The 27,142-nt window shown below is 43.7% G+C and overlaps 1 protein-coding gene across 4 annotated transcripts in view; it reads right to left on the reverse strand.

The window, feature by feature from the left end:
- Positions 1–27,142, reverse strand: part of i2c3 (Eukaryotic translation initiation factor 2C 3) — a 54,989-nt gene that overhangs the window by 17,997 nt on the left and 9,850 nt on the right. The window contains exons 2-12 of one of the 4 annotated variants that reach the window (XM_014176829.3): positions 19,583–19,754; positions 19,276–19,396; positions 18,937–19,145; positions 18,472–18,608; positions 18,054–18,188; positions 17,599–17,686; positions 13,435–13,582; positions 13,142–13,261; positions 12,794–12,916; positions 12,347–12,513; positions 10,777–10,961 (exon numbers count right to left, since the gene is read on the reverse strand). In XM_014176829.3, the coding sequence (XP_014032304.1) occupies positions 10,777–10,961; positions 12,347–12,513; positions 12,794–12,916; positions 13,142–13,261; positions 13,435–13,582; positions 17,599–17,686; positions 18,054–18,188; positions 18,472–18,608; positions 18,937–19,145; positions 19,276–19,396; positions 19,583–19,754 (1,605 nt within the window). Of the gene's footprint in view, positions 1–10,776; positions 10,962–11,999; positions 12,514–12,772; positions 12,917–13,141; positions 13,262–13,434; positions 13,583–17,598; positions 17,687–18,053; positions 18,189–18,471; positions 18,609–18,936; positions 19,146–19,275; positions 19,397–19,582; positions 19,755–27,142 lie in introns of those variants that run through there. The other 3 variants (XM_014176830.3, XM_014176828.3, NM_001173953.1) reach the window with 3 other exon arrangements.

Consider the following 27,142-nt stretch of genomic DNA (forward strand, 5'->3'; position numbering starts at 1 on the left):
GTATCAACTGCTCGCAGTTGTTGGAAACAGAAGGTAGCTTTATGTCACAGACTGGCTTACATTGGATCGCACATTTCTCACTATTGACAAGAGATTTAGATTATGAACAAAGTTGGCTGACCGGGACCATACCCAAGAGAGCTTACTTTGCAGTGACATGTATAGTGGGCCCTAATTTTGTGCTTTAAGTGTTAAATTGACTACAGAACAGGCTTTGTTGTATGTATTTAGTGACAGGGTGCCACGTGTATCGGTAGCTAAAAACAGATGTTGCTGCTTGGGAGGATATTGGTATTTGGTTTAAGTCTGCGTTGCAGGGATGGGTCTAAATTCTCCCCCAGCATACATACTTTGTGTGTTCCATTTGTTGGGCTGTACATGTTCAATGAGATGTACATGGCCTTGATCGCACTAAACAGATGATTTCCATGGAGAATGAGTCGCCCTTGTTGATTGGTCTCCCGGACTCTATGGGCTAAAGATAAATATGACATTGGGCGAAGGGGGGGGGGGGGGGGGGGGGTTGAACCGCTTACTGTCACACCTAAGGGCCCACACAGACCAAGGTGAACTCAGTATCCCCTGAGGAAGCTGTCAAGGGGATTACCCGTTCATGCTTCATTGGTAGAAAGAGGAGCTATTGTGCCTTGTCCAGACTCTCCCTGTAGTACCGCCATTCTTCCTGTATGAAAAGTCTCAGGTGATTGCCGTTTTGTTCAAGATCTCAGACCTGTTAACAATGCAGTTTATGCAATGGCTCCTGTTGTGCCAAACCCCATTACGATTCTATCTTCTGTGTCGGCAAAATGGTTTTCAGTTGTTGATTTGGCTAATGCTTTTTTTTTTTGCATTCCCGTCGCACCAGAATCCCAGTTCTGGTTCGTGTTTACGTTTTTAAACAAGCGTTGGACTTAGACCATCTGCCCCCAAGGTTACTCGGTATCGCTGGTGGGATTTTCTGCTGCTTTGGCACAAAATTATGTTAATACAGTATGTCGACCAGTTACTGTGTTCTGAACAAGCATGTGAAGTCGACATCAGAGCTCTGTTAGTGTTTCTTGCTGAAAATGGCACAGAGAGCTCAGGGTGGGGTTTACAGACCTGCTCCACAATGCCAGCACAATCATGTGGTTCCCCATAATCGTCAGTTGGCAAATATTTTTAAAACCAAATACTTTCAGACTTTTACTCAAGTAGTATTTTACAGGGTGACTTTCACTTGAGTAAAAGTAAAGATACTTTAATAGAAAATGACTCAAGTATGAATATGTTGTACTTTTTCCACCACTGCCTACGGAGTTACTACTGCTGTAGATACTTTAGAGTGCAAAACTGCCATCACATCTGTCAGCTCAGGCTGCAGAATTGTTTTCACTGACTAGGGCGTGCATTCTAGCTAAGGATAAAACTGTTACCATTTATACTGATAGCAGATACGCGGTCGGGGTGGTGCACGATTTTGGAACATTGTGGCTGCATCGTGGGTTCCTTACATCATCTGGTAAGACGATTTCACATTCTAAACTGATTGCGAAATATGAAAAACTGTCTCTAAAGGGAATGCTATGGCTGACATGGCTGCAAAAGCAGCTGCCATGTTGATTGTTTCCCCCACTCTCCAAATGGTTTCACTTTTTGTTTCTGCAGCAAATATGGTCCCGTGTGGCTCAGTTGGTAGAGCATGGTGTCTGCAACGCCAGGGTTGTGGGTTCGATTCCCACGGGGGGCCAGTACGGAGAAGAAAAAAAAATGTATGAAACGTATGAAATGTATGCATTCACTACTGTAAGTCACTCTGGATAAGAGCGTCTTCTAAATGACTAAAATGTAAATGTAAATATGTTTTAATTACAGGGTGTTTCTGATCTGCAATCAGGCGCAGAGCCTGGGGAGGTGAGACAGTGGAGGAAGAAGTGTTCCTTTGACGGCCTTCCCATTTTACCCAGATCTTGCTGGCCAAGATCACGTGTCAAAGGGGGAGTAGTAGAAATTGTACATCATTTTTTGGTTTCCTCCTGGATTTTGTGCTAAGTGTTTGATTTGTATGACTAACAATGTAGGCAAAGGCTGCTTATGTCAGCCCACCCAAGGCCTGAAGGACCTTTTGAGCACATAATAATGGACTTCATTGAGCTTACTCTATGCCAGGGGTATACATACTGCCTGGTTGATGCCTTCTCCAAATGGGTAGAATAATTTCTTTGTAAGCATGCCACAGCAATGACTGTGGCAAAGGACCTACTAAGGGAAATCTTCCCTAAGTGAGGCCTGCCGTCCAAATTGAACGGCTCTCATTTTGTAAATAGTGTTATTCCGAACATCTCTGAAAGTTTGCAGATTGACCTGTAAATACATTGTAGTTATCATCCGTCCAGTGGTGATCTCAGAGAGAGCCAACCAAACACTGAAAATTAAATTGATTAAACTGATGGCTGAGACCAGATTGCCATGGGTAACAGTAATGCCTCTGATGTACATGTGTGGACACGCCCATCGTACCACTGGTTTAGCGCCTCATGAAATACACACAGGAAAACCCATGATAATGCTTAACACTCCATTCCCACAGAACAGGTTGACATTGATGGGTTGCAAGGATCAAATGGTAAGTTACTGTGCTGCACTTAACAATGTTCTGAAGTCTATTTTTCCCAGGGTAAAAGCAGCTTTACCTGAATAAAAGTAAGGACCCCTCCACAAACTTCAACCAGGCAATTGGGTGGTCATCAAGGACCTCCGCAGAAAGGCCTGGCACCAACAGCGCTGGACTGGTCCATTCCAAGTGCTCCTGACAACCCAGACAGCGGTGAAAGTTGCAGAGAGGTCTATGTGGGTTCACGCCAACCACTGTAGGAAGGTGCCCCACAACCCAGATGAAGATGTACCAGCTGATGTCCTGTCGTAGGCAACCCCAGATGCCATGGGAGGACCAGGACCGCACTCTACGCATCATGTTTGTTGCTTTCGTGGTCAGTCTTCTTATTGCAGCTGCTGTATGGACCCTGGGAGGAGCAGTACAGCCCAGAGTGAGAGAGTAGTGTCCACAATGCAACTGAAGAATACAACACCAGCATAGTCCCACGGTGTGACTTAAGTAACAGCCGCTCCAGCTCAGGACGGGAGTCCAGCAAACAATAGTCGCCTAGATACCAGGAGGAGGAGGAGGAGGAGGTCGATGCATCCACTTGATGAGCATCACAGCTGGAATCACGAGGGAAACACTTGATGGTCACTGTTTAATCATACAGTAAAAACTGAACTGATGGTAGAAAACAGCTCTTGCTATGTAAGTAGTCTTTCCACACTCAGCGATCTCACAACTCTTACAGTATTCAGTAGAGACCAGTATTAATGACACTATGTGCACTGGAAGTGCTCTTATCAACTGAACCTTCACGGGGTAAACCTTCACAGGGTAAAACGCATTAATGGTGATTTGTCATCGACAAAAAATATGAGGTGGATTTGATTGTCCACCAAAAATATTTTAGACCCAAGACACTGTACCAGAAGCTACTCTAATCCAAACCCGGTGAACCGCATTCCAAACATGCCATTGTCACAACCCAAGTAATATCTCCATACCACAATTCAACAAATCCTATCTGGGAATGTCAACATGTGTTAATTACACTGTCTTCCCAATAGGACGTAGCTGAATAAATGGAACATGTGCTTCTAGCATTCCCAGTAAACTAAATGTGGGGTACACCACTATTCAGACAGAAACAGACATTCACTCTCCACATCAATATGGCCACGTATACTGATCATTATTGGATCTGTGTTGATAAGGCATATCTTTATTTACCAACAAATTGGACAGGGTGCTGTGATTTTGGTCAACTAAATATCTCCATTGTTGTAATGCATAAAACCAACTGCTCCATTCCAAGCAGATTGAGACGGGTTAGAAGGAGCATTTCACAACTGAATGACGTTCCAATTGAGTGGTCCTTGAAACTTGAGATAATTGCTTGGTATGGAGCATCGGAAAATTCCCATGATTTAGATCGATTAGGATATCATTTAGAATCTTTGGTAAATTTAACCACTTAAGGATTTTCGATAATAAGACCGGCATTGCAGAATAGGGTAGCACTTGATATGTTGCTAGCACGAGAGGGGGGAGTGTGCCAAATGATAGGTGACCATTGCTGTACATGCATACCCTAGAAGGCCAGCATCCCAGAGTCGCCTCTTCACTGTTGACGTTGATACTGGTGTTTTGCTGGTACTATTTAATGAAGCTGCCATTTGAGGACTTGTGAGGCATCCGTTTCTCAAACTAGACACTAATGTCCTTATCCTCTTGGTCAGTTGTGCAACGGGGCCTCCCACTCCTCTTTATATCTGGTTAGAGCCAGTTCGTGCTGTTCTGTGAAGGGAGTAGTACACAGTGTTGTACGAGATCTTCAGTTTCTTGGCAATTTCTCACATGGAATAGCCTTCATTTCTCAGAACAAGACTGACGAGTTTCAGAAGAATGTTATTTGTTTCTGGACATTTTGAGCCAGTAATCGAACCCACAAATGTTGATGCTCCAGATATTCAACTTGCCTAAAAAAGGTCAGTTTTATTGCTTCTTTAAATCAGAACAACAGTTTTCAGCTGTGCTAACATAATTGCAAAAGGGTTTTCTAATGATCAATTAGCCTTTTAAAATGATAAACTTGGATTAGCTAACACAACGTGCCATTGGAACACAGGAGTGATGGTTGCTGATAACGGGCCTCCAAATGCCTATGTAGACATTCCATAACAATCTGCCGTTTCCAGCTACAATAGTCATTTACAACATTAATGTCTACACTGATGTTATTATCAATGGACAAAAAAAAAAAAGTTTTTCAAAAACAAGGACATTTCTAAGTGACCCCAAACTTTTGAACGGTAGTGTATTCAAAACCCTTTGTTGTGAGACTCAAAATTTAACTCAGGTGCATCCTGTTTCCATTGATCATCCTTGAGATGTTTCTACAACTTGCAGTCCACCTGTGGTAAATTCAATTGATTGGACATGATTTGGAAAGGCACACACCTGTCTATATAAATAGGTCCCAAAGTTGACAGTGCATCTCAGAGCAAAAACCAAGCCATGAGGTCGAAGGAATTGTCCGTAGAGCTCCGAGACAGGATTGTTTCGAGACACAGATCTGGGGAAGTGTACCAAAACATTTCTGGAGCATTGAAGGTCCCCAAGAACACAGTGGCCTCCATCAATCTTAAATGGAAACGTTTGGAACCACCAAGACTCTTCCTGGAGCTGGCCGCCCGGCCAAACTGAGCAGTCGGGGTAGAAGGGCCTTGGTCAAGTCTCTGACCTTGAAATGAGATTCCCTGGTCTGATGAAACCAAGATTGAACTCTTAGGCCTGAATGCCAAGCTTCACATCTGGAGGAAACCAGGCACCATCCCTACGGCGAAGCAGGGTGGTAGCAGCATCCATGTGGTGGGGATGTTTTTCAGTGGCAGGGACTGGGAGACTAGTCAGGATTGAGGGAAAGATGAACAGAGCAAAGTACAGAGAGATCCTTGTTGAAAACCTGCTCCAGAGTGCTCAGGACCTCAGACTGGGGCAAAGGTTCACCTTCCAACCGGAAAACGACCCTAAGCACACAACCATGACAACGCAGGAGTGGCTTTGGGACAAGTCTCTGAATGACCTTGAATGATCCAGCAAGAGCCCGAACTTGAACCCAATCAAACATCTCTGGAGAGACCTGAAAATAACTGTGCAGCAACGCTCCCCATCCAACCTGACAGAGCTAGAGAGGATCTGCAGAGAACAATGGGAGAAACTCCCCAAATACAGGTGTGCCAAGCTTGTAGCGTCATACCCATGAAGACTCGAGGCTGTAATCGTTGCCAAAGGTGCTTCAACAAAGTACTGAGTAAAGTGTCTGAATACTTATGTAAATGTAATATTTGTAACAATTTCTAAAAACCTTATTTTGCTTTGTCATGATAGGGTATTTTTGTGTTGATTGATGAGGGGAAAAATACAATTTAATCCATTTTAGAATAAGGCTGTAACATAACCAAATGTGGAAAAAGTCAAGGGGTTTGAATACTTTCCAAATGCACTGTGTATAGACAGTACCAGTCAAAAGTTTGGAAAATCTACTTATTCAAGGTTTTTTCTTTATTTCTACATTGTAGAATAATAGTGAAGACATCAAAACTATGAAATAACACATATGGAATCATGTATAACCAAAAAAAAGTGTTAAATACAAATATATTTTATACAGTAGCAAGAAAAAGTATGTGAACCCTTTGGAAATACCTGTATTTCTGCATAAATTGGTCATACAATTTGATCTGAACTTCATCTAGGTCACAACAATAGACAAACACAGTCTGCATATACTAATAACACGTTTTCATGTCTTTATTGAACACACCGTGTAAATATTCACAGTGCAGGGTGGAAAAAGTATGTGAACCCTTGGATTTAATAACAGGTTGAACCTCCTTTGGCAGCAATAACCTCAACCAACCAAACATTTTCTGTAGTTGTGGATCAGACCTGCACAACGGTCAGGAGAAATTTTGGACCATTCCTCTATACAAAACTGTTTCAGCTCACCAATATTCTTAGGATGTCTGGTGTGAACCGCTCTCGAGGTAATGCCACAGCATCTCAATCGGGTTGAGGTCAGGACTCTGACTGGGCCACTCCAGAAGGCATATTTTCTTCTGTTCAAGCCATTCTGCTGTTGATGTACTGCTGTGTTTTGGGTCGTTGTCCTGTTGCGTCACCCAACTTCTGTTGAGCTTCCTTTGGTGGACAGAGCCTAACATTCTCCTGCAAAATGTCTGGATAAATGAATTCCCAAGTTATTCCGTCGATGATAGCAAGCTGTCCAGCCCTGAGGCAGCAAACCAGCCCAAACCATGATCCTCCCTCCACCATACTTTACAGTTAGGATGAGGTTTTGATGTTGGTGTGCTGTGGCTTTTACCCCTCAACACATAGTGTTGTGTTCCTTTCAAACAACTCAACTGTAGTTTCATCTGTCCACAGAATATTTTGCCAGTAGTGCTGTGGAACATCCAGGTGTATTTTTGCAAACTTCAGACGTGGACAGCAGTGTCTTCTCCTGTGAACACCATTCTTGTTTAGTGTTTTACGTATTGTAGACTCAGAGATGTTAGTGTGTTCCAGAGATTTCTGTAAATCTTTAGCTGACACTCTAGGATTCTTCTTATCCTCACTGAGCATTCTGCGCTGTGCTCTTGCAGTTATCTTTGCAGGACGGCCATTCCTAGGGAGTAGCAACAGTGCGGAACGTTCTCCATTTTATAGACAATTTGTCTTACCGTGGACTGATGAACATCAAGGCTTTCAGAGATACTTTTGTAACCCTTTCCAGCTTTATGCAAGTCAAAAAAATGTAATCTGAGGTCTTCTAAGATCTTTTGTTCAAGGCATGGTTCACATCAGGCAATGCTTCTTGTGAATAGCAAACCCACATTTTGTGAGTGTTTTTTAATAGGGCAAGGCAGCTCTAACCAACATCTCCAATCTCATCTCATTGATTGGACTCCAGGTTAGCGGACTCCTGATTCCAAATAGCTTTTGGAGAAGTCATTAGCCTATGGGTTCACATACATTTCCCAACCTACACTGTGAATAGTTAAAATTATGTATTAAATATAGACAAAAAAAATACAATAATGTGTGTGTTATTACATTTAAAACACACTGTCTATTGTTGTGACTTAGATGAAGATCAGATCAAATTTGATGACCAATTAATGCAGAAATCCAGGCAATACCAAAGGGTTCACATACTTTCTTGCCAATGTATTTTGTCATCTTCAAAGTAGCCACCATTTTCCTGGATGACAGCTTTGAACACTCTTGGCATTCTCTCAACCAGCTTCATAAAGAATACTTTTCCAACAGTCTTGAAGGAGTTGCCACATATGTAGAGTGATAGTTGGCTGCTTTTCCTTCAGTCTGCGGTCCAACTCATCCCAAACCATCTCAATTGGGTTGAGGTCGGGTGATTGTGGAGGCCAGGTCATCTGATGCAGCAATCCATCACTATCCTTGGTCAAATAGCCCTTACACAGCCTGGAGGTGTATTTTGAGTCATTGTCCTGTTGAAAAACAAATGATAGTGGGACTATCAAGTGCAAATCAGATGGCATGGTGTATCTTAGCAGAATGCTGCAGTAGCCATGCTGGTTAAGTGTGCCTTGAATTCCAAATAAATCACAGCAAAGCACCCCCACACCATCACACTCCTCCATGCTTCACACATAAGGAGATCTGTTCACCTACTCTGCATCTCAAAGACATGGCGGTCTTTTGACTCCAGACCAAATGACAGATTTCCACCAGTCTAATGTCAAATGGTTGTGTTTCTGGCCCAAACTATTCTCTTCTTCTTAATGGTGTCCTTTAGTAGTTGTTTCTTTCCAGAAATTCCACCATGAAGGCCTGATTCACGCAGTCTCCTCTGAAAAATTGATGTTGAGATGTGTCTGTTACATGAACTCTGAAGCATTTATTTGGGCTGCAATTTCTGAAGCTGGTAACTCTCTGCAGCAGCGGTAACTCTGGGTCTTCCTTTCCTGTGGCTGTCCTCATGAGAGCCAGTTTCATCATAGCGCTTGATGGTTTTTGTGACTGCACTTGAAACTTTCAAAGTTCTTGAAACTTTCCTGATTGACTGACCTTCTTGTCTTAAAGTAATGGACTGTCCTTTCTCTTTGCTTATTTGAGCTGTTCTTGCCATAATATGGATTTGGTCTTTTACCAAATAGGGCTATCTTCTGTATACCACCCCTACCTTGTCACAACACAACTGATTGTCTCAAATGCATTAAGAAGGAAAGAAATTTAAACAAATTAACAAGGCACACCTGTTAATTGAAATGCATTCCAGGTAACTACCTCATGAAGCTGGTTGAGAGAATGCCAAGAGTGTGTAAAGCTGTCAACAAGGTGGCTACTTTGAAGAATCTCAAATTTAAAATATATTTGAATTTGTTGAACACTTTTTTTGGTTACCACATGATTCCACATGTGTTATTTCCTAGTTTTGATGTCATCACTATTATTCTACAATGTAGAAAATAGTACAAATAAAGAAAAACCCTTGAATGAGTAGGTGTGTCCAAACATTTGACAGGTACTTTATATATACAGGGTTGGGTAGGTTACTTTCTAAATAACCTGTTAGTTACTAGTTACCTGTCAAAAATTGTAATCAGTGATGTAACTTTTGGATTACCCAAACTCAGTAATGTAATCAGATTACATTCAGTTACTTTCCCCTGAAGAGGCATTAGAAGAAGCCAAAAATGCATGTTACCAATTGAAAGACATCTATTGCAGGATAAATCAATGTTAAAGTTTAGATATCTGGCCATATATGGATGTTACATTTTACTTTATGGGTTGGTTATGTAGGCTTCTTCTAACCCATACTACTACACATAATACGACGATTAAATTATATCTTTAGTCTATCAGAATTCCAGCCATTCCAATAAATCTTAAACCCCTTGAAATACAGAAGTATAGATTACCGGTAGCCAAATTGTTTTACCTGAGCATAACCCCAAAACAAAGGACTTAGACAGCCCTACTCTGTTGTTTATGGTGTGTCCAAACTTTTGACTGGTACTCTATATATTTGAGAATCTTCAAAGTAGCCACCCTTAGCCTTGATGACAGCTTTACACACTCTTGGCATTCTCTCAACCAGCTACAGGAGGTAGTCACCTGGAATGCATTTCAATTAAACAGGTAATGATAATTTGATAATTTGTTTAAATTTCTTTCCTTAATGCATTTGAGACAATCAGTTGTGTTGTGACAAGGTAGGGGTGGTATACAGAAGATAGCCCTATTTGGTAAAAGACCTTGCCATAATATGGACTTGAACAGCTCGAATAAGCAAAGAAAAACGACAGTCCATCATTACTTTAAGACATGAAGGTCAGTCATTCAGGAAAGTTTCAAGAACTTTGAAAGTTTCTTCAAGTGCAGTCACATAAACCAGCCCAAATAAATGCTTCAGAGTTCAAGTAACAGACACATCTCAACATCAACTGTTCAGAGGAGGCTGCGTGAATCAGGCCTTCATGGTTGAATTGCTGCAAAGAAACCCCTACTAAACAACACCAATAAGAAGAATAGACTTGCTTGGGCCAAGAAAGCAATGGACATTAGACTAGTGGAAATCTGTCCTTTGGACTGATGAGTCCAAATGTGAGATTTTTGGTTCTAACCGCCGTGTCTTTGTGAGACGCAGAGTAGGTGTGTGGTTCCCGCATGTGTGGTTCACACTGTGAAGCATAGAGGAGGAGGTGTGGGGGTGCTTTGCTGGTGACACTGATTTATTTGGAATTCAAGGAACACTTAACCAGCATGGCTACCAAAGCATTCTGCAGCGATACGCTATCCCATCTGGTTTGCGCTTAGTGGGACTATCATTTGTTTTTCAATTGGACAATGACCCAATACACCTCCAGGCTGTGTAAGGGCTATTTGACGAAGGAGAGTGATAGAGTGCTGCATCAGATGACCTGGCCTCCACAATCACCCGACCTCACCCCAATTGAGATGGTTTGGGATGAGTTGGACCACATTGATGGAAAAGCAGCCAACAAGTGCTCAGCATGTGGGAACTCCTTCAAGACTGTTGGAAAAGCATTCCAGGTGAAGCTGGTTGAGAGAATGCCAAGAGCGTGCAAAGCTGTCATCAAAGCAAAGGGTGTCTACTTGAAACAGTGTTTAGTCTGGGACCGTACCATAGACAGGGGTCTTCCCAGGTAGGATGACGATGATGAGCTGCAGGCCAGTGTAGGTGTTCTTCAGGTGCCTGAACATGGGCTCCACGCTGTCTGATCCCTGGGCGTATTTACAGAAACATGGCTGGCCCTGGATGGGCATCCCAGCATCCTTAGAGATCTTACGCAGCTGGTCAGTGAAACCCCTGGAGAGACAGAGGGAAGAAGAGAGAGAACAAGAAGGAGAGAGAGGACGAGAAGGAGAGAGAGGACGAGAAGGAGAGAGAGGACGAAGAGACCCAAAGAGACGATATGGACGGACACACAGAGACAAAGTGTGGCAGAAACCAACCCAAATAAATCACTGGAAAAATACATAAAATGCAACATTTAAAATGTTGGTCCCATGTTTCCCATGCACATGATATAGAAGATCCCTGACATTTTCCATATGCACAAAAAAGCTTATTTCTATATAATTTTGTGCACAAATGTATTTCTCCTTCGCCAAGATAATCCATTCACTTGACAGGTGTGGCACATCAAGAAGCTGATTAAAAACAGGCCACTGTAAAATGTGCAGTTTTGTCAAACACAATGTCACAGATGTCTCAAGTCCTGAGGGAGTGTGCAATTGGCATGCTGACTGCAGGAATGTACACCAGAGCTGTTGCCAGAGAATTGAATGTGCATTTATCTACCATAAACTGCCTCCAACGTTGTTTTAGAGAATTTGGCAGTAAGTCCAACCAGCCTCACAACCGCAGACCACCTGTAAACACGCAAGTCCAGGACCTGCACATCCAGGTTCTTCCCCTGCTGGATTGTCTGAGACCAGCCACCCAGACAGCTGATAAAACTGTGGGTTTGCACAACCAAAATTCTCAGCGAAGCTTATCTGAGTGCTGGTATGTGCAGCCATAGGCTACGGACAACGAACACAATTGCATTCTATTGTTGGCAATTTGAATGCAGAGATACCGTGACGTAATCCTGAGGCCCATTGTCGTGCCATTCATCCCCCACCATCACCTCATGTTTCAGCATGAGGTGACGTGTACGACAGCGTGTTCCAGTTCCCGCCAATATCCAGCAACTCCTCACAGCCATTGAAGAGTGGGACAACCTTCCACAGGCCACAATCAACAGCCTGATCAACTCCATGCAAAAGAGAGGTGTCACGCTGCACGAGGCAAATGGTGCTCACACCAGATACAGACTGGTGTTCTGATCCAAGCCCCTACCTTTTTTTTTTTTTTTTTTTTAAGGTATTTGTTACCAACAAATGCATATCTGTACTCCGAGTCATGTGAAATCCATAGATTAGGGCCTAATTTATTTATTTCAATTGACTGATTTCCTTATATGAACTATATGTAACTCAGTAAAATCTTTGAAATTGTTACAGGTTGCGTTTATACTTTTGTTCAGTGTAATAAATGTGAAATAACAGATATGATAATAATATTTGTATGTATATTATGTTATTGCATTGTACTGAGTAGTTAACTGTTGAAACAGAGACCTCTCTGTCTGTGTGTGTTTATGATGTACAGTATATGTCTGCATGTATGAGACAGACAGCACTCACTTGAGGATCTCCTCGCGACACTGCCTCTGCGTGGCGAAGCAGGCGATTGCCCACATCTTGATCTCCACCCCGGTGTGGAACTGTTTGCCCCTCATGTCCCACACGCCGTGGCTGGGCGTGGCCACCGTGCGGTTCTGCAAAGACACCACAGGGTTCACCTGCTGGGGCTGACACACACAGAAGGGGGGAGAGTATCATTTAATGTATCTAAAAACACTGTCATGCCATTTGTCATAGCCTTCACACAAGAAAAGTAGAAGAAAAGAAAAAGAGGGAAAAACAGAGGTGGGTGAAATGGTGGTAGAAGTTGACAGTTTGTCAAAAGCGACAAAAGTGAAAGAACCAGGGGCAAGAAAGAGATGGTGAAGCTAAATCACAGACATGCACAGAGACATGCAGATGAAGGATGATTTAAAGGGTAGATACCATGAAGTGTTCCGAGCTCACCCTGCCGCCGTACTGCAGCCCGGGGGCTGGCAGCACACGGCCCGTCACCTGCGCCATCTCGTCACGCACGCGGAACTGGAACTCCTGGACGAACGGGTCCACCTCATAGTTCGCACTCCGCACCTGGACACAGAGAGGGGAATGATAGAGGATAGAGGGAAAACAGGAAATCATTAGTTTGGTGGTGGATGAGGCGAGTTTCCAGACTTACTACAGTATGTAAGCGCTTTGAGCATCTGGAAAAGCAGTATATCAATGCAATCAATTAGTATGATTAACTATATAGACATGTCACTCAATAGTTGTAATACCTCCCAGTCATTGGAGGGCGCTATAGACAGTACTCACCAGCCTGCTGATCTCCTCCTGTCTGTCTGGGGCAGAGCGGGCCGTGGCTTTGATCATGGTGGACGTCTGGTTATCAGTGAGTTTTTTAATACAGCGCTGGCCAGCTACTATGTTGCACACCTGCAAGGAGACATAGGAATGTGAGTTCAAGTAATTTAATACAGTAGAGAGCTGTATTGGTAGAGTTTTATGCTTAGGGCCCTGAGTTTATCCTGAGCAGATGATCTGACCAGGAAAGACAATAACTCAAGGCTCTACAAAGAGCCAATGGCAATAGTATTATTGGTACTCACCTCCAGGGGCAGGTAGGTGTGTTTCTGCTCCTGGCCCACCTGGAGGCAGGGGAGGTGGGGGTACTTCAGCTGCAAGCTGTACTTCTCTCTGAAGTACTGGGCCACCGTGCGCTCCACTGTCTGACCATTCTCCAGCTGCAGGGGGAACCTGGGGGTTCAGAGAGGAGAAACATGGAGTTTTGGGTCTTTGTGCTCATCTAGTGTTCATGTTCAACTCTTAGGGGTGGTTTCTCGGGACACAGATTAAGAGAAGTCCTTGATCAAAAAGCATATTCAATGGAGATTCTCCATTGAGCTTGCTTTTTAGACTTAATCCATCACGACTGGTCTGCCGACGTAATCGTCCGATGTGGTTTCAACAGGCTTTTCCGTTGCGATGTCGCCGAAGACCCATCCGCTAGCCCTGGTCCGCTAGCTTTCTGAACGCCGTTGTTTCCCGCTCGCCTGGCGTAGTAGCAACTACCGAACGGCTCCCTGACTCACCTATTGCTGCTCATTGGACCCTATCATCACTCGGCTACACAGCTGATGTACTGCGTTAGTGAATAGTTCAGCAGGCCTCTGTTTATCTGTCGGCCCCAGCCTCGAACTCAGGTCCTGTATGTACCTAACTGACCCTCTCTGCCCATTCATCGCCATTTACCAGTTGTTGTCTTACCTCTCCCGATCAACACCCGTGACTGCTCTATGCCTCTCTCTAATGTCAATATGCCTTGTCTACTGCTGTCTTGGTTAGTACTTATTGTTTTATTTCACTGCCCCCAGTCCCGATCAAAACGCCTTAGATAGCTCTTTTGTCCCACCCCCCACACGTGGAGACCTCACCTGGCGCCTCCAGAAATGCAATCTCTCTCATCGTCACTCAACGCCTAGGTTTACCTCCACTGTACACACATCCTACTATACCATTGTCTGTACATTATGCCCTGAATCCATTCTACCATGCCCAGAAATCTGCTCCAGCGCACTAGACGACCAGATCTTATAGCCCTTAGCCGTACCCTTATCCTACTCTGGTGATGTAGAGGTTAATCCAGGCCCTGTAGCCCCCAGTACCACACCTATTTCCCAGGCGCTCTCATTTGTTGACTTCTGTAACCGTAAAAGCCTTGGTTTCATGCATGTTAACGTCAGAAGCCTCCTCCCTAACTTTGTTTTATTCACTGCTTTAACACACTCCGCCAACCCTGATATCCTAGCCGTGTCTGAATCCTGGCTTAGGAAGGCCACCAACAATTCTGAAATTTCCATCTCCAACGACAACATTTTCCGTCAAGATAGAACTGCCAAAGGGGGTGGAGTTGCAATCTACTGCAGAGATAGCCTGCAGAGTTGTGTCATACTATCCTGGTCTGTGCCCAAACAGTTCGAGCTTCTACTTTAAAAAATCCACCTTTCCAGAAACAAGTCTCTCACCGTTGCCGCTCGCTATAGACCACACTCTGCCCATATGTGAATTGATTGCCCCCATACCAACCTCATCCCGTCAGTGGTTATTCTTTAAAAGTGCTTTCCTCCCCATCTTAAATAAGCATGCCCCATTCAAAAAATGTAGAACTAAGAACAGATATAGCCCTTGGTTCACTCGACTGTCCTTGACCAGCACAAAAACATCTTGTGGCGTACTGCATTAGCATTGAATAGGCCCCGCGATATGCAACTTTTCAGGGAAGTTAGGAACCAATATACACAGTCAGTTAGGAAAGCAAAGGCTAGCTTTTTCAAACAGAAATTTGCATCCTGTAGCAAACGCCAAAAAGTTTTTGGGACACTAAAGTCCATGGAGAATAAGAACACCTCCTCCCAGCTGCCCACTGAACTGAGGCTAGGAAACACTGTCACCACCGATAAAATCTACGATAATCGAGAATTTCAATAAGCATTTTTCTACGGCTGGCCATGCTTTCCACCTGGCTTCCCCTACCCCGGCCAACAGCTTTGCAACCCCCGCAGCATCTTGCCAGAGCCCCCCCACGTCTCCTTCACCCAAATCCAGATAGCTGATGTTCTGAAAGAGCTGCAAAATCTGGACCCCTACAAATCAGCTGGGCTAGACAATCTGGACACTCTAAAATTATCTGCCACAATTGTTGCAATCCCCATTACTAGCCTGTTCAACCCCTCTTTCGTATCTTCTGAGATCCCTAAAGATTGGAAAGCTGCCTCGGTCATCCCCCTCTTCAAAGGGGGAGACACTCTAGACCCAAACTGTTATAGACCTATATCCATCCTGCCCTGCCTTTCTAAAATCTTCAAAATCCAAGTTAACAAACAGATCACCGACCATTTCGAATCCCACCGTACCTTCTCTGCTATGCAATCTGGTTTCTGAGCTGGTCATGGGTGCACCTCAGCAACGCTCAAGGTCCTAAACAATATCATAACCGCCATCGATAAAAGACAGTACTGTGCAGCCGTATTCGTCAACCTGGCCGAGGCTTTCGACTCTGTCAATCACCGCATTCTTATCGGCAGACTCAATAGCCTTGGTTTCTCAAATGACTTCCTCGCCTGGTTCACCACCTACTTCTCAGAGTTCAGTGTGCCAAATCGGAGGGCCTGTTGTCCGGACCTCTGGCAGTCTATGGGGGTGCCACAGGGTTCAATTCTCGGGCTGACTCTTTTCTCTGTATATATCAATGATGTCGCTCTTGCTGCTGATGATTCTCTAATCCACTTCTATGCAGACGACACCATTCTGTATACATCTGGCCCTTCTTTGGACACCGTGTGAACAAACCTCCAAACAAGCTTCAATGCCATACAACACTCCTTCCGTGGCATCCAACTGCTCTTAAATGCTATTCAAACTAAATGGATGCTCTTCAACCGATCGCTGCCCGCACCCGCCTGCCCGACTAGCATCACTACTCTGGACGGTTCCGACTTAGAATGTGTGGACAACTACAAATACCTAGGTGTCTGGTTAGACTGTAAACTCTCCTTCCAGACTCACATTAAGCATCTCCAATAAAAAATGATATCTAGAATCAGCTTCCTATTTGCAACAAAGCATCCTTCACTCATGCTGCCAAACATACCCTCGTAAAACTGACCATCCTACCGATCCTCGACTTCGGCGATGTCATTTACAAAATAGCCTCCAATACTCTACTCAGCAAATTGGATGTAGTCTATCACAGTGCCATCCGTTCTGTCACCAAAGCTCCATATACTACCCACCACTGCGACCTGTATGCTCTCGTTGGCTGGCCCTCGCTTCATATTTGTCGCCGAACCCACTAGCTCCAGGTCATCTATAAGTCTTTGCTAGGTAAAGCCCCGCCTTATCTCTGCTCACTGGTCACCATAGCAACACCCACCCGTAGCACACGCTCCAGCAGGTATATTTCACTGTTCATCCCCAAAGCCAACATTTCCTTTGGTCGCCTTTCCTTCCAGTTCTCTGCTGCCAATGACTGGAACGAATTGCAAAAATCACTGAAGCTGAAGACATATCTCCCTCACTAACTTTAAGCATCAGCTGTCAGAGCAGCTTACCGATCACTGCACCTGTACATAGCCCATCTGTAAATAGCCCACCAACTTACCTCATCCCCATATTGTTATTTATTTTTGCTCTTTTGCACCCCAGTATCCCCACTTGCACATCATCATCTGCACATCTATCACTCCAGTGTTAATGCTAAATTGTAATTATTTCACCACTATGGCCTATTTATTGCCTTACCTCCCTAATCTTACTACATTTGCACACACTGTACATAGATTTTTCTATTGTGTTATTGACTGTACGTTTGTTTATTCCATGTGTAACTCTGCTGTTGATTTTGTTGCACTGCTTAGCTTCATCTTGGCCAGGTCGCAGTTGTAAATGAGAACTTGTTCTCAATTGGCCTACCTGGTTAAATAAAAAATAAAAATATATATCTCTGTATCCAGGAAGCTGCCCATTAGTCCAATTTAGAGGCAATTCAAGGCTTCGGTCCAGGCTGTGTCAGTTACCCTACATTGTGATATTTGAAATTTTATCCAGAGCAACTTAGAGGAGCAATCAGGGTTAAGTGCCTTGCTTAAGGGCATATCGACAGATTTTTCACCTAGTTGGCTTGGGGATTTGGTTACCGGGCCAACGTTCTTAACTTCTGGTCTGCTTGCCGCCAAACTACACATATCCCTGTCTCTCTGTGTATAGGTACTCACGTCTGGTGGCTGGCAGGGCGGCGGGTCACGTTACACACTCTGTACTTCCTCCGCATCGTCCCGCAGTGGGTCACTTCCACCTTCAGACCTGGACACAGCAAAGCACGGAGGAGGTGCATATGTTTGAGAAGAACTATTCATTCAAAATTAATTATGGCCCTAATCTATGTATTTCACATGACTGCCCATTCATGTGAAATCCATAGATTAGGGTCTAATGAATTTATTTCAATTGTTGAGCTTATATTTTTGTTCAGTAAAAAAGGATTCAGCAATACAGAAAGGAATGAGTGAACTATCACAATACCAATATCCCTACAACCAAAACAAAGTTATGACAAAAACATTAGCCCTGGATTTCAATAGTGATGCAAGGAATCTAGCAATGTGTTCCATTAAAGTGTTAGTTAGCATTGTTGTGCCTGGGGTGGTGGTGGTGACGTCACTCTGCATACCTTTGATCTCTTTGGTGAACTTTACCCTGTGGGAGTCGGTGAGGGGCCGGGGCTGCTCGTCTATGTTATGGATGTCCAGGACCTCACACATGAACTGGATCACCGGCTGGGCCTTGTAGAAAGCCGTGGCCGATACTACAGAGGAGAAGTGGTCAAATTAAAATAAGGTATTTGAATGCGGCTTAAGATCCATGTTATGATAGTCAACAACCAAATTCAAATAGCAAGAGTTAGAATATGTAAATTCCAATCAAAGACATGACTGACTAAACAAAATGCAACTAAACACAGACAGAGACTGACTGAGATGCTACATCATTGTCATCCAGACAACATGGAAAGAAACAAGTCCCTGCCACCAGTGAAGAATACGTTATTATTGTCCATGTTCCTTACAGTCAAGGGAAAAGGCCCTCACCGTCAATGTTAAGCATCATCTTCCACATGGCGGGCCGCACCGACTGGTGGAAGCCGAACCACACCTCCCTGCCCCCGCCCAGGGGATGGTCGTAACCCTCAGGGGAGGAGAAGAATGAGCGCCCCACTGGGGTATACCTAGGGAGAAGAAAGAGAGGGTCACCTTTCACAGCCAGAAAATGTATTGAATTAGTCTACTCATGTTTTATTCAAGACATAGCTTCATTAGGTTGTATATCTTTTTTGAAAGAATCTATACTATAAACTACTACTATATTCTGGACTATGAGTGTTGATAAATACACACTCTTAAATTACACAACCAACAGAATAGCTTGTTCCACATCTGGAAAAACACAGCAAAGAGCTTCTGACAGCAGTTCTATAGTACATGAACAGTCCTAGGCCCATACATAAAGAGAAATCTGTAATGCCACTGCTGTCCAGTAGGGCGGCAGTGACTCACTTCATGGAGGGCAGGTGTCGCAGCACCACGTCCACAGCGTGGACAGGGTTGGTGCTGATGGGCTTGTCCAGCTCCAAGGGCTCAGGCATGGTGCGCCCTGTCAGGACCTCGTGCAGCAGGTGCCAGCTGACTAGCGACACAAACCTGATGGACACTTTGAAGGGGCGATCCTTACCCCCCTCCCCTGGCAGGGTGACATCCAGATCCACCTGAGGAGAATATAGATAGCTTGAACTTCTATGGCAACTCAATGAATCACCAGAACACCCATCTGACATTCAATATGGTAAATTACACTACAAATGTTATTGTGTGTGTGTGTGCGCGCGCGTATCTCACCCCTGCTGTGGCGACCGGTAGGGGGTTGGCTGTGTAGAGGCTCCTCTTCCCATCGTAGACTGGCCTTCGGTCCCCAAAGATGGTCACCTTGAAGTGCTTCACCATGGAGTCCACCACCTCCCTATAGGGAGAGACAAATATATCGACACTCCAGCACTGATCCATAACCCTGGTCTTTAATGTGGGTAAAGTGATGCTGAGTACAGTTCATGTGATCACATGAAAGATCTGCAGCCAGTTTGTGTTGTTTTGAGAATGTTCACACATATGATAGGTCTGTGGGTTTGATCAAGCGCAGCTTGTATACCTGTTGACGCGACGCGGGCACTTCTCGGGATTGATGTCTACTTCATAGAGGTAGATGTCCATCTTGGGGATATCCACCTGGAAGCAATTGGCCAGAAGCTTGATAGGCTTCCCCATGGTGCCAAAGCCAGGCCGCCGCGGAACTGAGAACAGGGCCTGGGCCCCAACATCTCCTAGAGAGAGGAGGGTGAGAGTAAGAGTGAGTGAGAATTCTCCTGACTAACACAAACTTTGTTGGAGAGTATAGTAAGGGTGTGCCAGCCACACTACACCCATACTCTACCAAAGCGCTTTCATGACAGCCTCGTCGAAAACTACTCCGGTAACCATGACATCACAAAACCACACACTACCCACACTTACAACTCAGATGAGCCACACACTAACTACTCTGACACACACACACACACACACACACAAAAGACATGACACTAGTGACGTGTAGTTTGTGAAGGATTCGTTCTTTTTTAACTACTCTTTCTACTGACTCGAGAGTCATGGTTTGTATTTCTGAGTGACTTGTTAATTTTAGTCGTTCGTTTGACCTGCTGGCCTCAATGAATTCTACAGCACGCGCTCCTCCGGTGACTCAGGAGAGGTGATCCAACCAACAAATGCCTGTAATATGCAGTGAGGGAAAAAAGTATTTGATCCCCTGCTGATTTTGTACGTTTTCCCACTGACATAGAAATGATCAGTCTATAATTTTAATGGTAGGTTTATTTGAACAGTGAGAGACAGAATAACAACAACAAAAAAATCCAGAAAAACGCATATCAAAAATGTTATAAAATGATTTGCATTTTAATGAGGGAAATAAGTATTTGACCCCTCTGCAAAACATGACTTACCGTAATTTCCGGACTATAAGCCGCTACTTTTTTCCCACGCTTTGAACCTCGCGGCTTAAACAATGACGCGGCTAATATATGGATTTTCCCGCTTTCAATTTTTTTTTTATAATAATAAAATAAAAAACACATTCTGTGACGTGCTCAGTTTTTTGGCGGCATGAAGCTTTCATTAGACCAATGAAATTGACGAATGGGTTAAGGTCAAACAACTTTTTTGTTTACTGTTTAGATTAAATCGAGCGCGCTCAAACTTCCCATCATTCTGATTACGGTAGTCATTTTGTCACCCTCATCATGGCAAAGACACGGAGAAATGCATATGATGCAGCTTTCAAGTTGAAGGCGATTGATCTGGCTGTTGGGAAAGGAAATAGAGCTGCTGCACGGGAGCTTGGTCTGGAGCAATGACTTTGTTGGTAGGCTACTGTTTACTGCTAAATTTTTCTTTTTTGTTACAAGCCGTGTTTCGTTAAAGCCTGTGCAAAGTTCATTTGTTTCAATGTACCGGTAGGCACCTGCGGCTTATAGACATGTGCGGCTTATTTATGTTCAAAATATATTTATTTAATTCAGTGGGTGCGCTCAATAGTCCGGAAATTACAGTAGTACTTGGTGGAAAACCCCCTGTTGGCAATCAGAGGTCAGACATTTCTTGTAGTTGGCCACCAGGTTTGCACACATCTCAGGAGGGATTTTGTCCCACTCCTCTTTGCAGATCTTCTCCAAGTCATTAAGGTTGAGGCTGACATTTGGCAACTCGAACCTTCAGCTCCCTCCACAGATTTTCTATGGGATTAAGGTCTGGAGACTGGCTAGGCCACTCCAGGACCTTAATGTGCTTCTTCTTGAGCCACTCCTTTGTTGCCTTGGCCGTGTGTTTTGGGTCGTTGTCATGCTGGAATACCCATCGACGATCCATTTTCAATGCCCTGGCTGAGGGAAGGAGGTTCTCACCCAAGATTTAACATCAACGTCCCTTTGATGCGGTGAAGTTGTCCTGTCCCCTTGGCATAAAAACACCCACAAAGCATAATGTTTCCACCTCTATGTTTGACGGTGGGGGTAGTGTTCTTGGGGTCATTGGCAGCAATCCTCCTCCTCCAAACACAGCGAGTGGAGTTGATGCCAAAGAGCTCCATTTTGGTCTCATCTGACCACAACACTTTCACCCAGTTGTCCTCTGAATCCTTCAGATGTTCATTGGCAAACTTCAGACGGGCATGTATATGTGCTTTCTTGAGCAGGGGGACCTTGCGGGCGCTGCAGGATTTCAGTCCTTCATGGCGTAGTGTGTTACCAATTGTTTTCTTGGCGACTATGGTCCCAGCTGCCTTGAGATCATTGACAAGATCCTCCCGTGTAGTTCTGGGCTGATTCCTCACCGTTCCCCACGAGGTGAGATCTTGCATGGAGCCCCAGGCCGAGGGAGATTGACAGCTCTTTTGTGTTTCTTCCATTTGCGAATAATCGCACCAACTGTTGTCACCTTCTCACCAAGCTGCTTGGCGATGGTCTTGTAGCCCATTCCAGCCTTGTGTAGGTCTACAATCTTGTCCCTGACATCCTTGAAGAGCTCTTTGGTCTTGGCCATGGTGGAGAGTTTGGAATCTGGTTGATTGATTGCTTATGTGGACATTTGTCTTTTATACAGGTAACAAACTGAGATTAGGAGCACTCCCTTTAAGAGTGTGCTCCTAATCTCAGCTCGTTACCTGTATAAAAGACACCTGGGAGCCAGAAATCTTTCTGATTGAGAAGGGGTCTAATACTTATTTCCCTCATTAAAATGCAAATCAATTTATAACATTTTTGACGTGCTTTTTGACATGTTTTTCTGGATTTTTTTGTTGTTATTCTGTCTCTCACTGTTCAAATAAACCTACCATTAAAATTATAGACTGATCATTTCTTTGTCAGTGGGCAAACGTACAAAATCAGCAGGGGATCAAATACTTTCCCCCCCCTCACTGTATGTGCACAGGCAAAATATACTGAACAAAAATATAAAACACAACATGCAAGGTTGTTTTCTTTACAGAAATGTTTGGCAATCGACTAGAATCGGTGGAATACATGTTGGCTTATAGAGCAAAAACTATTCTGGGTACCAGAGTAAAAGTATTGTAGGGAATACTCAGTAGCGTCTGTAGAACGTCACCGAACAAAAATATAAACGCAACATGTAAAGTGTTGGTCCCATTTTTCATATGCTGAAATAAAAGAACCCAGAAATGTTCCATATGCACAAAAAGCATATTTCTCTCATTTGTTTACATCCCCAGCCTCAACTGCAGACACGTGTAACCACACCAGCCCGTGACCTCCACATCTGGCTTCTTCACCTGCGGGTTCATCTGAGACCAACCAATATCCAGAAACCTGACAGCTGATTAAACTGTGGGTTTTCCCAACTTAAGAATTTCTACACAAACTGTCAGAAACTCAGGGAAGCTCATCTGCATGCTCGTCGTTCTCACCAGGGTCTTGACCAGAGGTCGACCGATTATGCTTTTTTCCCCCCCAACGCTGATACCGATTATTGGAGGACCCAAGAAAGCCGGTACCGATAAATCGGCCGATTTCTTCTTTTTTTTGTAATAATGACAATTTCAACAATACTGAATGAACACTTATTTTAACTTAATATAATACATCAATAAAATCAATTTAGCCTCAAATAAATAATGAAACATGTTCAATTTGGTTTAAATAATGCAAAAACAAAGTGTTGGAGAAGAAAGTAAAAGTGCAATATGTGCCATGTAAATAAGCTAACGTTTAAGTTCCTTGCTCAGAACATGAGAACATATGAAAGCTGGTGGTTCCTTTTAACATGAGTCTTCAATATTACCGGGTAAGAAGTTTTAGGTTGTAGTTATTATAGGACTATCTCTCTCTCTCTATACCATTTGTATTTCATATACCATTGACTATTGGATGTTCTTATAGGCACTTTAGTATTGCCAGTGTAACAGTATAGCTTCTGCCCCTACCTGGGCTCGAACCAGGAACACATCGACAACAGCCACCCTCGAAGCATCGTTACCCATCGCTCCACAAAAGCCGTGGCCCTTGCAGAGCAAGGGGAACAACTACTCCAAGTCTCAGAGCGAGTGACATTTAAAACACTATTAGCGCGCACCTCGCTAACTAGCTAGCCATTTTACATCGGTTACACCAGCCTAATCTCGGGAGTTGATAGGCTTGAAGTCATAAACAGCTCAATGCTTGAAGCACAGCGAAGAGCTCCTGGCAAACGCACGAAAGTGCTGTTTGAATGAATGATTACGAGCCTGCTGCTGCCTACCATCGCTCAGTCAGACTGCTCTATCAAATAATAGACTTAATTATAACACAACACACAGAAATACGAGCCTTTGGTCATTAATATGGTCGAATCCGGAAACTAGCATTTCGAAAACAAAACGTTTATTCTTTCAGTGAAATACGTAACCGTTCCGTATATTATCTAACGGGTGGCATCCCTAAGTCTAAATATTACTGTTACATTGTACAACCTTCAATGTTATGTCATAATTATGTAGAATTCTGGCAAATTAATTACGGTCTTTGTTAGGAATAAATGGCCTTCACACAGTTCGCAACGAGCCAGGCGGCCCAAACTGCTGCATATACCCTGACTGCTAGCACGGAACGCAAGAGAAGTGACACAATTTCCCTAGTTATAAGAAATTCATGATAGCAGGCAATATTAACTAAATATGCAGGTTTAAAAATATATACTTGTGTATTGATTTTAAAGAAAGGCATTGATGTTTATGGTTAGGTACACATTGCTGCAACGACAGTGCTAAATCATCACCCGTTTGGCGAAGTAGGCTGTGATTCGATGAGAAATTAACAGGCACCGCATCGAAAAAATGCAACGCAGGACACGCTAGATAAACTAGTAATATCATCAACCATGTGGTTAACTAGTGATCATGTTAAGATTGATTGTTTTTATAAGATAAGTTTAATGCTAGCTAGCAACTTACCTTGACTTCTTGCTGCCCTCGCATAACAGGTAGTCAGCCTGCCACGCAGGCTCCTTGTGGAGTGCAATGTAAGGAAGGTGGTTAGAGCGTTGGACTAGTAACCAGAAGGTTGCAAAAACGAATCCTCGAGCTGACAAGGTAAAAATCTGTCGTTCTGCCCCTGAACAAGGCAGTTAACCCACCGTTCCTAGGCCGTCATTGAAAATAAGAATGTGTTCTTAACTGACTTGCCTATTTAAATAAAGGTGTTAGAAAAAAAGAATAATTAAAATTGGCCACAACCGATTGTTATGAAAACTTGAAATCGTCCCTAATTAATTGGTCATTCCGATTAATCGGTCGACTGCAATTTGGCAGCATACCTGACTTTAGTGGGCAAATGCTCACCTTCGATGGCCACTGGCAGGCTGAAGAAGTGTGCTCTTCACAGATCAATCCCGGTTTCAACTGTACCGGGCAGATGGCAGATAGCGTGTATGGCATCGTGTGGGAGGGCAGTTTGCTGATGTCAACATTGTGAACAGTGCGCCCCATGGTGGCGGTGGTGTTATGGTATGGGCAGGCATAAGCTACGGACAACGAACACAATTGTATTTTATCAATGGCAATTTGAATGCACAGAGATACCATGACGAGATCCTGAGACCCATTGGTGTGCTATTCATCCACCGTCATCACCTCATGTTTTAGCATGATAATGCACAACCCCATGTCACAAGGATCTGTACACAATTCCTAGAAGCTGAAAATGTCCCAGTTTTTCCATGGCCTGCATACTCACCAGACGTCACCCATTGAGCATGTTTGGGATGCTCTGGATCGACGTGTACAACAGCAAGTTACAATTTCCGCCAATATCCAGCAACTTCGCACGCTGCATGAGGCAAATGGTGGTCACACCAGATAGTGACTGGTTTTCTGATCCATGCCCTTACTTTTTTATTTTAAGGTATCTGTGACCAACAGATGCATATTAGTATTCCAAGTCATGTGAAATCCATAGACGAGGGCCTAATGAATTTATTTCAATTGACTGATTCCCTTATATGAACTGTAACTCAGTGAAATTGTTGCATGTTAATTGATCGCATTGGGCAATATTTAATTATGGAATGTTATGATGGACACAGCTTTGTAGAGCCAAAACATACACAGCCTCTGCTCAACTAACTAGACAATGAATTGTTTGGGGTGCTGCAGTTCAAATTATATTGTGCTCATCACCCTCACGGCAGTCAAGCAATGCATTCTGCCAACAGTCGTTCACAATCTAGTCCGGTTGTGACCACAACTAGACCTTGTTTCAAATGTAACAATAAATAATCGTATTTATATGTCTAGCAATCAACAAATGTACATTGTAACGTTGGTTTTGTAGAGTCAGATTGTACTGTCTGTGATGCCGTGTCCCCAGTGTCTATCACTCGCTCCCATGTGTGTCATTGCCATGCCAACAGCACCCATGTAGATGCCACTTCTCCATGGCAACACAGACCATGCTGACAAGATGAAAAACAGACACACATACCAACCTAATCAAGGGTCCAGCTCAAAAGAAGATGATCTAATCATGAGTTGGACAATGCAAGGTTTTGCTAGCCAGGAACACAATTAGCCTATACACTCAAACCTTAACTCATACACTGACTGCACTACTAAACAACTAGCTAGCTACTGAACCTAAACCTAACAAGAAACAACCGAGTGTACAAGAGTGGGCGGCAATGGAGGTGTGGATGGCTAACTGCCTCTTATTTCTCATCCTCTTCCATTTACACTTAGGCTGCAAGTCTACCCACACAGAGCTCTGGATCATGGGCTCTCTTGGCTTCCACATACGGAACCTACACGACAAACACCATGTGGAAGTTGTAAGCCTATACAACATAGATCATCAAAGTGAGTGCCAGTGTTCAGCCAGGTACAGGCACTCAGCAGCTGTATCCTACATCTATGGCTCCACTCTCAAGGCATGTTAACACACATGGGTCATTTTGTGGGTGCAAAATGTATCAAAATATTTTAATTCCACTAAAATACAGTACAACAAAGTGTCCTTTGGAGGAAGTAGGCAACTTTACTTGGCATTTACAGTGGGGGGAAAAAAGTATTTGATCCCCTGCTGATTTTGTACGTTTGCCCACTGACAAAGAAAGGATCAGTCTATAATTTTAATGGTAGGTTTATTTCAACAGTGAGAGACAGAATAACAACAAAAATATCCAGAAAAACACGTCAAAAATGTTATAAATTGATTTGCATTTTAATGAGGGAAATAAGTATTTGACCCCCTCTCAATCAGAAAGATTTCTGGCTCCCAGGTGTCTTTTATACAGGTAACGAGCTGAGATTAGGAGCACACTCTTAAAGGGAGTGCTCCTAATCTCAGTTTGTTACCTGTAAAAAAGACACCTGTAAACAGAAGCAATCAGATTCCAAACTCTCCACCATTGCCAAGACCAAAGAGCTCTCCAAGGATGTCAGGGACAAGATTGTAGACCTACACAAGGCTGGAATGGGCTGCAAGACCATCACCAAGCAGCTTGGTGAGAAGGTGGCAAAATTTGGTGCAATTATTCACAAATGGAAGAAACACAAAAGAACTGTCAATATCCCTCGGCCTGTGGCTCCATGCAAGATCTCACCTCGTGGAGTGGCAATGATCATGAGAACGGTGAGGAATCAGCCCAGAACTACACAGGAGGATCT

The sequence above is a fragment of the Salmo salar genome, chromosome 27, assembly GCF_965601325.2.
Source record: "Salmo salar chromosome 27, fSalSal1, whole genome shotgun sequence".
NCBI classification, from domain to species: Eukaryota; Metazoa; Chordata; class Actinopteri; order Salmoniformes; family Salmonidae; genus Salmo; species Salmo salar.